This window comes from Arachis duranensis, chromosome 1 (genome assembly GCF_000817695.3).
Source record: "Arachis duranensis cultivar V14167 chromosome 1, aradu.V14167.gnm2.J7QH, whole genome shotgun sequence".
NCBI classification, from domain to species: Eukaryota; Viridiplantae; Streptophyta; class Magnoliopsida; order Fabales; family Fabaceae; genus Arachis; species Arachis duranensis.
Genome location: NC_029772.3, coordinates 6,309,898 through 6,324,391, shown reverse-complemented (window position 1 = coordinate 6,324,391; position 14,494 = coordinate 6,309,898). Strand labels below are relative to the sequence as shown.

The window sequence follows — 14,494 nt, the reverse complement described above, 5'->3', positions numbered from 1 at the left end:
TAACACTAAATTCATTTAAAATTGAAAAAAAAAATATTAAAAATTAAATTAAAATTTAATTTAAATATTAAAATTATTAGAATTTTACAGGGAATTCAATTTAAATATTAATTTAATTTAATTTAATTCGAACTCCTTTTTATAGGGAATTCACTTGTAATTCGAATCAACTCGATTCGAACTCCCCTAAACCACGTACTCCATGTAATTCGAATTGATATTTGGTCATAATTCGAATTGAATCAATTCGAATTACGTGCAAAGCCAATTCAAATCCTATTGATTCGAATTATATAAAAATGTGTTCTGGTGGATTGATGTATCAAAATTTGTTTTGGCGGATTTGAGTAAAAATGAACTTTCCTTGGCTCATTTAGATTTTTTACCCTAAAAAAATTATACAAATATTCAATTATGTATTAACACATTAATAAAAGTGATTAATTTTCATTCCAACAAGGCAACAACTTAAAATATCATTTAAATGCATAAATCTAATTAAATGAGAGTATAAAACTCTTTATTCGTCAACATTAAACTCCTCTCAATTTTATTGAGAGTTCCATCGAAGTTTTCATAAATTCCATATGTATATACTGTTTATGAAAGGTTTTTATTCCATTCTTATCCCCGCAACCATAGGGGGCTAAAACTAAAAACATTTAGAATGGCTTTCAGAGTTTATGTAGGATTACGATTGAAGAAATTCATAAATTTCTCTTCTTATTCTACACGAACCAACATACTCTCAATGTAATAAAAATCTATTGAGTTGGTGATGGTAAAAAAAATCAAACAAAAAAAAAAGTTACTGGAAAATTTACTCTTTCGGTTCCTTCATAAAACCTTAGATATCTTGAAAATTATGCAAATAATGATCTGGTAAAAGAAAAAAATAGTGAAAAGCAATGCATCTCGTACATTATGTACAACCAAATACTAATCAATAGCAGCTCAGTTTAGCATACTAGATCCAATTGCACCTCAAACCCTCCTTTCTACTGCTGTTCCAACCTCTTCATTTCTGAGATGGATTGCACTTCCAATCAGAGAAACTGATCTCTAGTAAAAATAGTTATAACGGAAAAACTACCATAAAACTTAATCAATCACAAGAGGCAACGGAAAGTGCTACCCTAAGGTCATTAGAAGTTCCACATATGTACATCCTGTAAGTTTCAATTTCTTTTTTATGAGAAAAACTACCGCTATGAGCTGCGTAATGGTTACCGGTAGTTTTATCACGCAGCGAAAAGACAATCTCCCTGACTATTGGTTCATGGCCATTAAGAAGGTTTCCCATGCTCAAAACCTTTCTCCAAGACTGGCTAGCTGTGGGAGGAACAAACATATTTGACAACAATTCCCTCTCTTGATTCCTTAATTCCAGTTTCATGTCAAACCCCTATGCAACAAGGAAAGACAAATTGCATGTCAGTCCAATACTCATGCCTAAATATATTTCTAAATTTTCCTCCTAACTTCTAAAACAGGTAAGAATTGATGTATTTTAATATCCAAAAAGCCAGAAAGGTTCTCAAGATTTTCCTTGTTTAGAAACAAACATAATAAGTAGGAAGATGTTTTGAAAGGATGCATCATTAGCTCTTTTATTCCTCATGAATACATTTTGTAGAATGTCTAGGCATAAAAAGCATTTCACCTTTTCAACAATTTGCTCTGCCAAGCTTTCCATTTTTGAAATACTGAAGTCGTAGTAACCATTGAAAATTTCTCTGGCGAGGCGTGGTGCTCGTCGAAACTTGCGCTGAAGAGAAGCTCCGAGAGTCATTAACTTTTCAACACGTTCAAAAGCAGCACTTACTCGTCTTAAGTCTTCAAAAGTGTTGCTCTCAGCGGACAAGCGATTTACTGCAACAAAACAGAAATGTGTCATAATGATTATTCTCTTCTTTCCATGAGACAATCTAAGAATTTGATACCTTGTAAAGGCCTCAAAGTAGTTGCCATGGTAACGTAAAGTTGCTGAATCTCGGTCTCCATCTGTTTCAGTTCTCCATAACTAGTCAGAATAAGTGTGTCAGCTGCTGCTCTGAAGGCAGTACACACCATTTGCTCAAGCAATTGATGTGGTTGTAATGTTTCAAGGTAATGAAGAACCTGGAGAAGCAAAGAAACACAATAAATTAGATCGAATAACAGACTCGAAGACAGAAAATCATATCTTAGGCAATTCAAGTACACAAAGGTAGTCCTTTTCCTCTCCGGCGCAAATGAACAGGAATAATTTTATTTGAAGAACACTACTTTGATGATTTGATCACGAGAAAACGTTACAAATGAGCCACAGTGAACATCTTTCATTAGATGAAACAAGAGTTTTGTATATAAGAGCCCAGAAGGAATACAATGGGATAGGGGGGGTAAGGAGACAACACGAACTGTAATATTTGAAATTTTTTGCTGCATTTCTTGCGTGCCCATCAATTTACCTATCAACCCTACTTTAAGGCATAGCTTACTGAACACTTATCAATTAAAAGCACACATTTGCTTGTTCTTAGACGGTTCTAATTATTTATTATTTATCAATCCATAATGCCCGACAGGATTCAAGGCAAAACCAGTTAATACTGAAATCAAAATTTAATATTCCAAATGACACCTTCCAAGCACTTGCAGGCATACTTGGATATGTATTGAGGTATCTATCTCTTTAAGACATTTCGATGTTTCAAAACCCATATGTCTGGAGCACTTATCCTGTTCATTGATAGCTCAAGTTGGCTGTAAAATGCTAAGCAACAATTTAAATATGCTAACGTTAACAAGCTTTGTTTTATATTTACTTTCATCGTTTAGTTTCTTTCTGTTCAAATTGCTATTTTGACTTCCGCCTTTGTTTTGTATTTCTTTTTCTTTGATCCACTCTGCATTATTCTACCAATATGTCGAGAGTACACCATACTGTTGATGCAAAAAGCACATGGCCATCCCCTATAGCAAAAGAAAAGGAATTTGATACTTACTTTTTCTCCTTCTCTATTTGGATCAAGAAGAGGCTTCTGTTCGGAAGCAGGAAGAGCAGGAGCACGGTCCCAAATCTTTCTCCACAAATTCCCTTGCTCGGACATTCTCTTTGAAAGCCGTCCTCGTGGGGGCCATCTATCTTTTTCTAGAGCAGTGGATGACGATGATGATCCATGGTCGACAGGTTCATCCTCTTCCCAATCCCCCGGTGAATGCCATCGAATAAAATCTTCAAAAACAGCATCTGGATTTGCTGCTTTAAATGCTGACATATCTAATACCACCAAAAGCCAATAATTCTGAAGAATATCAGCTTGCATAATTGAACATAAAAAAAGAGAGGAGGCAAAGAATTTTCATTATGCTGTATATTTCATGTGGATTAGAATCCACTAACACCAACACCAACAAGATTTATCCCCCTAGGTAGAGTCGGCTACATGGATCAGTAAGTGCCATAGTTCGTCAGCATTATGGTATGACAATTTATCTTTCAATTATTTCTTCAAAGTTTGCTTAGGTATTCAACCTCTTGCCACCAATCTATATTATCCATTTAACTGTCTCCTCTATGGGTCTTTTCCAAACATGTCCATACCATTTAAGACGAGATTCAAATATATCAATAATCAATTTTACTTCAACTCTCTCTGATGATCCACAATCACTTAAGATAAAACTGAAATAATGGCAACTTTCAATAAGTTGTCAGGAAATTTCTTCTCCCAAAAATATCTTTTCTGGTTGAGTTTCATTTTACCAAGGAGCTAATAACATGAAATGCACCTTTGAAAATAGAAAAAATCAAATGTTCAGTTTTCCAAAATCAGTGGGTATGGTGTAGACAACATCAAGTAAAATTAAAAATTAGGTTGACGCAAATCCATTGGAAGTAAGATACAAAAACTACGCATAAGCATCATCCTTTTATACATGTGAGTATATAAAGTTAAATTATCTTTCAATCTCTCAAACACCTGCTTCTAGAGGCCAGAATTGACAATTTCTCATAGGAAAAGAAGAAAAATATGTTTCAATGTGTAATCTTTTGAGAATTTAAGTGTATGTATTTAATCTTTAGGCTAAGCGTCAATATGAAAATATCTCGAGAACTAAAATGTAGCATTTATTCTTTTAAGGACTGTTAAACGAAAATATTTCAGGGACTACAATGCATACTTCTAATTGTTTGACTAAAATATGTTGGACCACATAGACCTCTGATTTGCATGCTATCTGCGGAGAGTGAGTGTATGTGCCCTACAATACTTCCTATTGACAAAAAGGAAGTAAGAAAAACCATGCCAATGTGTTGGAGTATTTTGTTAGAGCATAATCCTTGTACTTTCAAAGTTCAATGACAGACTTTCAGACACAAGTTTTGTCGGATAGGATTTTTTGTTTTGTTTTTATACCTAACATTGGTGTAAATAACGTGGTCTTTACATGGAATTTTTCTCTAAAATACGTTGAGATTGAGAATTATATGCTTTGTTTATAGTTTTCTCAAGCCAATTTTTGTGCTTGTAAAGATGATCTCTTTGAAGAGAAATTTTAAAACAATGTTTGAGTTGTCTTTATATGATCTCAAAGACACAGGTTCAACTCGTGAAATCAGCCACTAATGCAATTATCGGGTTAGGCTGGCTATATTATATCCTTTGGGGGCAGCCCTTCTTGGATCTTGAGTTAATGCGAGACGTTTGTGCACTAAGCTATCCTTTTTATAGATTCTCTCTTCTCTTATATCTTCTTGTAAATTCATGATTTCATCTGAATACAATTCTTTTATCCAGTAAAATATAAATGATTATGATAACATGCATTGCATATGGGTGTCTTACAAATGAGTCACCTAAGGCTTCAACAGCTTGAAGCCGCTCCTCATGCATGTCTTCTGTCATAAGTGGTGGTTCCTGTAAATAACAAACAACAGTTAAAGTAATATCTTATTCAACACTGCCAAAGTAAGACAACATAATGAAAATTCCTCACTGGTGCCATGATTTTCCACACACCTGTGTGAAAGGGACATGCATACTTTGATATGACTTGAGAAGCATCATAGAATCAACAATACCAGCTGAACCTCTCCTTGTGAGGTCCGAAGATTTATCGTTAAATAGATCCACAATTCCAGGCTTTCTGTAAACAATATAAAATAAATGGGTAAATTGAAAGTGAAGGGTAAAATTAGCAAAGCTAGCAATGCGTAAAAAGCATGTTAAAAGCTAATGTCTCATTGAATATGCACACTTGCAATATACCACTGTAATTCCATGGCATCCATTGTTTGTTAAAAGGTGGACGAAACATAAACAAAGGTTTAATTAACCTTCAAAGTTCTCATAATTTAGCCTAATCTACATTTAACCCTATAGCTTAAAAATTGTTCATCAGGTTCATCTAAATAAATTTTTATAATCATAATCAATTTAGGGGATTGATTAAAAAAAAATTTAAACCATAGGGATTCAATTATTGAGTTGAATTCTAAGAATTTACAAAAAGATATGAACATATAAGAACTTCACTGAAAATTTAAGCATAACTGAGATTAGAAGCAATTAAGTGACCAAAAACAGTAATAGCCATTAAAGAGTAAGCTGATATTTAAGAAACTAGAATTAGATGATAACACCCAAGCAGGCTCTCACTTGCTAAGTTCACCTGTCAACTATCCCAGGAATATCATCACTTGGTGTTGGCTTAATTGATGAATCATCCCCAACTACACTTTCTTCCTGCAAGACAAATTTACAGTTGGATGCAAAATAGAATAAGAAAAAAGTTGCTATCATACAATTATTAAACAAAAACCTAAAAAAAGGACAAAAATGTAAGTAACCTCAGACATGGATTCTATATGATCCAAACTTCCAATACAGTCTTCATAATCTTCAGTTTGTTGACTCTTCTTCTCAATGCAAATTGCAAGCTGAACATCAAAATAAAACATAGAATCAACTTAGACCTAAAATCCAAGCTAGCTGAAATATTATTGTCTTTTTCTCCTTATGTAGGGGGCTAAGGCCTAAAGAACAAATATAATGGGCAGGGCCAGGCCAGATTAAGCTAGAACCACCCCTAACTTTTCATTGGGTCAAATTTTTAAGACCCAATCCTGACTCTAAACTAACAAAAAAGGATTGGGATTGGGTTAAACTGGGATGACCTAACATTTGATTAACGTATATATGATTTTGGAAATTATACATAACAAAGTAATACAATCATAAATTTAAAGATGAAATTTAACAGATATATATCTATATCATAATAAATTATTTTAAAACAAAATAACAATGTATAACATAAAAATATTAATTGAAGTCTAAGAGTCTAACATATCACTAATTTCACTCAAGAGTATATATTTTAAAGAAATGCATGGCTTCAGTCCCGGCCAGGTCTACCTGAAGCATGGTCTAAACCTAACCCGAAGATAGCACAGGGAACAAAGCGAAAAAAGTTGAAACCGGAAATATATGCTTCAGGTCTAGGTCGGGTCTTAATCACTCCATTTTGGCTACAAATGTGGGATTGGTGTGTAATTGAGGTAGAGAAAGTACATCGTGGAACAAAGCGTAGTCAATATTGTTGTATATTTTTTGTACTCATTACATTAATTCATGAATAATGACACTATTCACTCCAAAGTGAAAGGAACAAGAAGTTCAAAATGTTGCAGAAAACAAAAAAATTAAATGAGATATATTATCATATAAAATGTGTTATAAACTTATAATCAAACAAGATCACAGGGTGTAAAATTCTCCAAAGATTCTTTAAAGAAAAGTAAATTACCATCTGAAGTTTTTGGTTGATCAAACATGTGGAAAGGTCAATTGGTCCATTAGTTGGCATTCGAGGCAATAATTGTGTTTCTTCCCAGCACCACCTTACTTCTCGAACAAACTCTAGCCATAGCACAGATATAGCTGAAAAAAAAAAAACCAAAAGTCGAGTAATACAAGTCAAAATACACAGTACAAATTAGATGTCTCAGAAATCAATGCCACCTAGGTGATCAATCTGTTGATACTTTCATCGTAAGTCTTAGGCTATACACAACAAATCAACCCAAACCATTGTGGGAAATTACCACGTATATTGCAGTTGCCAAACCAAAGAGCATGTAGACAAAATTGTGCAAAAAGAAATTCTCGAGGTGCGCCTTTAATGGCCCGAGCAGTCTTATGTCCATCATCAGTAAAATTAGAGAATTCCACACCTGCATACATTAGCAAAATGATGTAAACTATCAATATCAAATCTTAAATGCAAATATCTCAGCATGCCATATTAGTAGTCAACCCCATGTGTTTGAATATATTAGGATTCTGATAGAATATTGTTATGTTTACACGAGAGGAATACTATCTCTATCAGTCACAAGTTGAAGAAATAGATCTGCATGGAAGGAAAGTGGAAAACCACACCTTAAAAGCTAGCTGATAAGGGAGAAGAATCACTCTCCTTATATACAACATCAAGCATCCCATACTACTCGATGTGGGACTTTGAGCACCCCATAATACCCAAGTCCCTAACAGAATGCCATGAAACTTCAGAAGCAAGTTAACGGGGAAAGCGTTTAGATTGCTCATTGAATGGTGGACAGCCAACACAATGGTGGTGGTGGGGACCAAATAGAGATTAAAAATAAGGCAAATGGAAGAGGCTTGCTATCAACAGAGAGCTGAATGCAGTAAATTAGGATTCTAACACCATGGATGCTTAAAATCAATCAATGAGTAGGTCATAAGGCAAACATTAAATTATGTTCGAGATAGAAAAGAAAAAGAATGTTTAACAAGATGAAAGTGTTCATCAATTTGTACTGATTTGCATGTGAGATAATAGCAGTTTCCCCTTTCATGATTCATGAACTTGAAAATAGTGGCTGCATTGTCATTCAAACCACCACTAAGCTTTCATTCACTTCATTTTACTTGAAAGAAACAACCGATAGCCCAATTAATGATGTCTATTTATACAAATAGTAGATATTTCATCCAAACATATTGGACTTTTAAGTGATCTTCTTCCCCGTCCAAGAATAAGTTCCACTTGAAAATGGGAAATATCAATAGAACCACATTGGAGCCCTTTGCTCTTTGATGCCCAAGCCACAGGTAACTTATCACAGCAGATATATGGACCAGTGATTGAAAGCTACTGATTAATAAAATTTCAAATAGAAGTGTTGGAAAGCCAAACTATTCAACCAGGATTTAAGACAAAATATAGGAGGCAGAACAGCTAAGTACCATCAATAAATAGTTCTTTCAGCACACGATCTCTAACTGTGGGTGGAGGTACAGCCAACGATTTCAAATTATCAGCACCGGCATTTTCAACTGCTTCAAGCCAAGAGGAGGGACAATGGTAACCATGTACTATGTACCAAAATTGAATAGCATTGCTATTCAAGCATGCTCGATTAAGTGAAATTTAAGATAGAATGCGCACTAACAAATTAGAACCTGAAACAAAATCTTCCAGAAACTGTGCCTGAAATGACATTTCCAACGCATCAACTAGAAAACGTAACTGAGATGCAAATCCAACCCAATTCCCTTTGGAACCTTCAAGTCTATATGTATAAAAACGAAAATAAATAAGAAAAGTTTCTATAAATTGCATCAGAAGCAAAAGAAAACAATCACACTTAACTATGAGCTTCAGTAGTAATTGTACCTAAAACATACTATACTTGTTTATTGCCACTGAAAAAAGAAACAAAAATTCATGCTTAAGCTAAATTATGAAATTATTAGATTATTAGATAAAAGGACTTCCAGGAAATTATTTAAATTGAAAATAAGGTGACAAAGCTGTGGAAAGTATTCAGTTTGATGATGAAGAAAATGAATTTTCGGGTAGTTTAGTTTGTAAATTGACCTACATACTGAACCTGATTATTCTTTGAAAAAAAAATCGATCCCTGACTTTTTGGTCCGTGGACACTTAAGTTCCTGAAGATTTAAAAATACATTTAAGTCCCTGACCTCTTCAAAATCTGGATATATCGAATCCTTGAGTCTAATTTGTCCAATTTTAAAAACTCTCTCACGTATGCATCTATATCAATTAGGTCAGTACAATGGGAGTCACATTTGATTTTTCTGTTGATTCTGACAGACCCAAGTGAACATTAGGGATCGATATGTCCAGGTTTTGAAAAAGTCAGGGATTTAAATGTATTTTCAAATTCTTGAGGACTTAAATGTCTGCAGATCAAAAGGTCAAGGACCTATTTGTCCTTTTCTCTTATTCTTTTATATAAGTTATAACTGCTTAGCTTGAGCAGTAGGCAATCACTACTAACATAAGCTGCACCAATAACGAATAGCAACTATTCACAAAAGAATTTGGTTCAAGATACCACTTGAAATCCTTACAAATTTGGGGAAATCCTTGGAGAGATCAACCACTTTTCAGCTTCATGAGGTGAAGCATTTTCTAGTTCAGCCATTTCCATAGAACTTTCAACCATCTTCTCGGACAATATTGCAACCAGTTCAAAAGCTGCATACAGCATAGGCATAAATTAAATAGTGCTTGCATCTACATTAGAGAGATTCACGGAAATAGACTCTATAGCATGTGCCTTTATTTTATTGATTGATATATGCTCTTAGCAAGGCTTATTTTGCATATGCGTAATGCAATTAAATATGTTCTATTTGTTTAAAATCTTGTGCTTTTTACTCTCTTTTTTTATGATAAAACAGGGGAAGTGATAAGAGGTAACAAGTGACTTGTGGCCAAAAAAACAAAAAATTATACACTTAACAATTCTATGGTCAACAAAAATTCAGAGGAATACGCATATTTCAAAATAAAATTTTATGTGCCAAACACAAAAATGGCCCCAACTCAGCAGTATCCAGTATTCCACACTTACTACGGCAAGCGCTTACTTACACTAATAGCTTATACTTCTGTGAGAAATACTGATGCCAACAATGAAATTTTCATAATTGGATTACAGGTACATGTGAAGATGAGTATTCATTTAGAAAGAACTAGAAGCACTCTGCATGCCAAAAATTCTTTGATAATTAACTTATTAAAATAACTATTTCTATCTAAATGTTTCTTTATCATAAAATTACCTTTTACAGGATCTTCTGCAGAATACCACTCACTCCAAGAACAGTCAACATCCCATTGCATGCCATTGGACTTTTCACCAGAAAGATTTTCTCCAGATTTTTCACCACCGAAGCCTTTCATATAGTCATCATCACACGGAAGCGTTCTATATGTTAGCTTCATTGTACATCGGACCTTGAAATTATGAATTGATAGATCCAATGTGGAATAGGCCTTCAACATCAAATGCAGATTAATTAATAGAGAGTAAAAGATTAAAGCAGAGGCAGAGAAGAAAGCAAAATTTATAGAAAACATCTTTTAAAAGAGGTACGTGTGCTGTCCAAGCAACACTACCAGAATATACAAAAGTAAATTAAAAAATAAAAAGAAAGAATATATAAATTTCTTAGAAGCTCACAAGATTGTTAAATCTTCATGAATTTTTATTTTAAAAAATTCCTTAGCACATAGAAACAGAAATGTTCACTCCTAGTTACGGAATACTTATTTTCACTAATATATCCCAGTGTACATAAGGACAATGCTAGAAGGGAACATCAAAATCACAATAGATGTACTAAATCAGAAAATATAAATATATATTATATAAGACAACTAGAGTAGGAACTCACAAACTTAGATACAAACAACTCGTACAAGCCCTCCAAATGCATTAATTTTACTGGAACCTGACTACCAATCCGATCTGCCTCAAACCTTCTAGTAAAAACAGTACCCATGCTTTGAATTCCGATATATGCTTTCCGAGAAGGATCATGAACTGGAACAAATGCTGGCCATAAACTATGAAGCCAATGTTATGAGAAACCACATCTTTATCTTGGTTAACTACACTAAATCAGATACTTCAACAATCATCGTATGTATAAATTTTTAAACTAAAAGTTTTGGGACCATTTGTCTGAGCCCTTTCCTTCAAGAAATAAGTACTTTTCTCAATAGAGGGTGAGTCTTGGTGCAATAATAGGTTGCTACCTAGTGACATGGAGGTCACAGATTCAGCCCTTAGAAATAGCATCTCCACCTATGGGGAGTAAGACTACATACATCTACCCTCCCAAACCTCCAGAAAGATAATCATGAAATCTTTCCAAAATAAAAAGGAAGAAGAGGCAATTAGTGCTTTCCTATAAGCTAGAATGACTAACTTCTGAAGGGAAAAAAAGCTGAAAAAGTCCCTCACTAAAAGCTTTTTTTTTTTTAAACAAATGCTCCCTTTTTTAAAGTTCTCCAGTGAAAATAACAGACAGGCCATAAAAACAAATATCACAGTGAACAAGCAGTTACTAGTTATCATTTACAATTAGACCACGATAAAATGCCAATGAACACAAGTTATTGTGATTTTCATTGCTTACTAAACACTAGACAAAAAGTAAGACGAGTTACCTTGAACAATTTGACAAAGCAATTGCGACAGCACTCAAGAGCTTGCTAGCTTCAGGTGCATCAAGAAGCACACCACTTGCACTTTGAGGAGCAATAACCTAGTGATAACCTAGAAATAGGTGATTCCTTATCCTTTGGAGGAAAAACAAAGCATAAGGATTAAACCATACCAAGAATTCTTTTACACCGAAACATAACTGCAGATCATGCAAATCAAAATTCCAGTCCCCATCTTTTACTGTAACAACAAGAAACCAAAATACATTAAACAACAACTATCTCCTGAGCTGCAACCTAAATCTACCAACCACTCACAGCCAAAAGAAATGGGAAAATGCAAATACCATTAGGGTTGGTCTCAAAATAGTATTCCATGTAGTAACTTTTCATGGCATACTTCATCTCGGATTTCACCTTGTACAAACTACTGGAATTGTCCAAAAGAATTGCACCTTTTTCCTTTAACCAAATAGATCAGAAGAAGCTCATTCAGGTACAGAAATAAAAAATGGCATACCCCCCCCCCTCCGGGCCCACATTTTTCAACAGATAATTATTATAGCATGCCACTGCTTCCAACTTCTACCAACATAGCATCATAATTAACAGTTAACACACTTTAGCAACATATAGCAAGAACAGAAAAAAAAATTCACAAAAAAGAAAAGCATTTCATAAGCATCAGTAACACAAGATAATAGACTTGCAGAATATGAATTTTCAATACTTACCAACAAATTAATTGGACCATCAGACATCCAAAGCCGACAAACAGCCTCTATTTCAGAAATGAACCTAAAAACCGATCAACCCAAACAAAAATAAAATAACTAAATTAAACCATGGAACATTTTTTGTTTTCCATGCAAAATTAAGAGCAGATATAACACATACCGTTCCCACGAAGAAGCAAGGGTGAAATCATCAAAGTGCTCAAGCTGCCATCAACATCCAAAAGTGAAACAAATTAGTTACAAAAAATCAAAATTATCTCAAATCCTATAAAAAAGACAAAATAATAAAATTGTAATTGCCAAGTTTTTGCAGAAATTAAGGGAGAACAATTAATAAAAGAACACACGCTTTCTTCTTCTTCGTTTTCTTCTAGCTCTTCTTGTTGTTTTGGGGGTTTGTGACGTGTAGCAGGAACTTGGAACTTTTTGCTGGTGGTGGTGGTGCTTGAGGAGGACGCCATGGAAGATTCTAGAAGGATTCTTTGAACGGAATCACACCATTGAAAATTGTTTCAATTCTTCTATCTTATTTCGGATGAGAAAAGAAGATGAATCTGCTTGATGAATCGTTCTTACTGTGGAGATCTGATCTGCTGCCTCAGCTTGAAATCAACGATCTCGTTCGTAAAACGTTTCTCACATATTATTATTCAGTTATTATTAATTATTAACAAAGATTAAGGGGAAATATTTCTGCATTTTTTGGGCTTTAAATTAAACCCATACTTAAATTGAGCTTAAATTTCGATTCTATTAAACTGAAAAACAGATACTATGCAATAAAAAAAATTTAAACTCTCATTTTTGGGTTTGTTTGAAAAAAAATATAAATTATAGTTTTTTAAAAAAATAATTTATTTTTCTAATACTTTTATTTTTACTATTAAAAATTTATCAAACATACTAAAAAATAAAAAAAATTATTAAAAAAATATTTTTTTATCGATTTAATGACGTCGAAACAAACACAAATATCTAAAAATTTGTTAAAATTTCATCAATTTACCAATTTATATTAATATTTACAAAATATTTCAGCTGAGCTCTTTTAATAGATAAAAACTAAAATTGTAAGGTAAAAAATTGCTATTACAAATAAAATTAAATTGTAATACTAGCAACTTAGAAAAATAATAAAAATAAAAATGGTTAGAGTGAAATAAAAAAAAATGTAATATAAGTGGTTTCATGATCCATTATCACCATTTTTTTTTTGTTTCTGGTTTCCTCAAATTTTGGAGAAATATAATAGAATAAAAAAGTAATTTTATTAAACAAAAAAATCCTTTATTCCATTAAAAATTCAAACAGTAAAGTAGAATATATTCCATTTTATGAATAAATAGTTATTTCTTATTATAAAAAATTTAGACATTGATAAAAGTTAAAATTGACCATGAATAATTTAAATAAGCATTGTGTTCATGAATAATTATATCCATTTGACGGTTCGAATTAAACATTAGTCTACGAGTAGTTTCATTAATTTTCGAATTAAACATTAGTCTACGAGTAGTTTCATTAATTTTTAGTCTTACGTGACTGTTGGCTAGTAATATCATCCAAACATTTCTTTCTTTTCGAAGACTTTGGTTCTTTTGTTTATATTCTTCTCATCTTCTTCTTCTCATTGAAACCTTAAGTCTCAATTTGTAAAGGGACTATAGATAGTTTCGAAAAGAGAATGTCAAGCATTCAATGATAAATTCACCAATATCAAATGCAAGTTTCAGTGTCGTCGAAAACTCACTTGCAAAGAGATAGAAAGAAGGAGAAAAAGGTCAATGGGAGGTGCTTTTGCAGGTTGAATGTGATGTTGATGAATCTAACAGATTGATAAATTCTAGAAGAAGCTTCATTCGTTGTCCATTATGGACAGTAAAATTGGGTAGCATTTAGGAACATTTTAGAACATTTGTTGTCCATTATTAATATCTTCTCAATTCATCATAAGTCATTTGACTTAGGTTACTATTTTCAGAGATAAGAGTAGTCTTAGTTTTCCACTCTTTTGTCAGACTTTTCAAGATTTTTTTCACCAACACTTGTTTGGAATGAATAATCCCCATAGCATCTAAACTGTTAATGATGATAGAGAACCTCTCAAACATGTCATCGATTGATTCTCCTTTCTTGATAGAGAACATCTCATATTCTTTACTCAACATGTCAATCCTTGTCTCCTTTACTTGTGTGGTGCTCTCATATGTGACTTGAAGCTTATCCCAAATTTTCTTTGCTGTTTTGCATCT

General features: G+C 33.2%; 1 protein-coding gene across 1 annotated transcript; it reads right to left on the bottom strand.

Moving 5' to 3' along the window:
* Positions 1 to 832: 832 nt before the first annotated feature.
* LOC107474528 (uncharacterized) lies at positions 833 to 12,903 on the bottom strand. Its single transcript, XM_052261267.1, has 21 exons — positions 12,590 to 12,903; positions 12,403 to 12,446; positions 12,240 to 12,303; positions 11,853 to 11,967; positions 11,679 to 11,746; positions 11,509 to 11,606; positions 10,731 to 10,902; positions 10,116 to 10,329; positions 9,399 to 9,525; positions 8,481 to 8,590; positions 8,265 to 8,354; positions 7,097 to 7,225; positions 6,799 to 6,932; positions 5,840 to 5,929; positions 5,662 to 5,735; positions 5,010 to 5,136; positions 4,764 to 4,907; positions 2,991 to 3,326; positions 1,944 to 2,121; positions 1,664 to 1,872; positions 833 to 1,405 (listed from the first exon to the last, which is right to left on the bottom strand). The coding sequence occupies exons 1-21, from the start codon at positions 12,701 to 12,703 to the stop codon at positions 1,106 to 1,108; spliced, it is 2,937 nt and encodes a 978-aa protein (XP_052117227.1). The 5' UTR covers positions 12,704 to 12,903; the 3' UTR covers positions 833 to 1,105.
* Between the last annotated feature and the right edge of the window lie 1,591 nt (positions 12,904 to 14,494).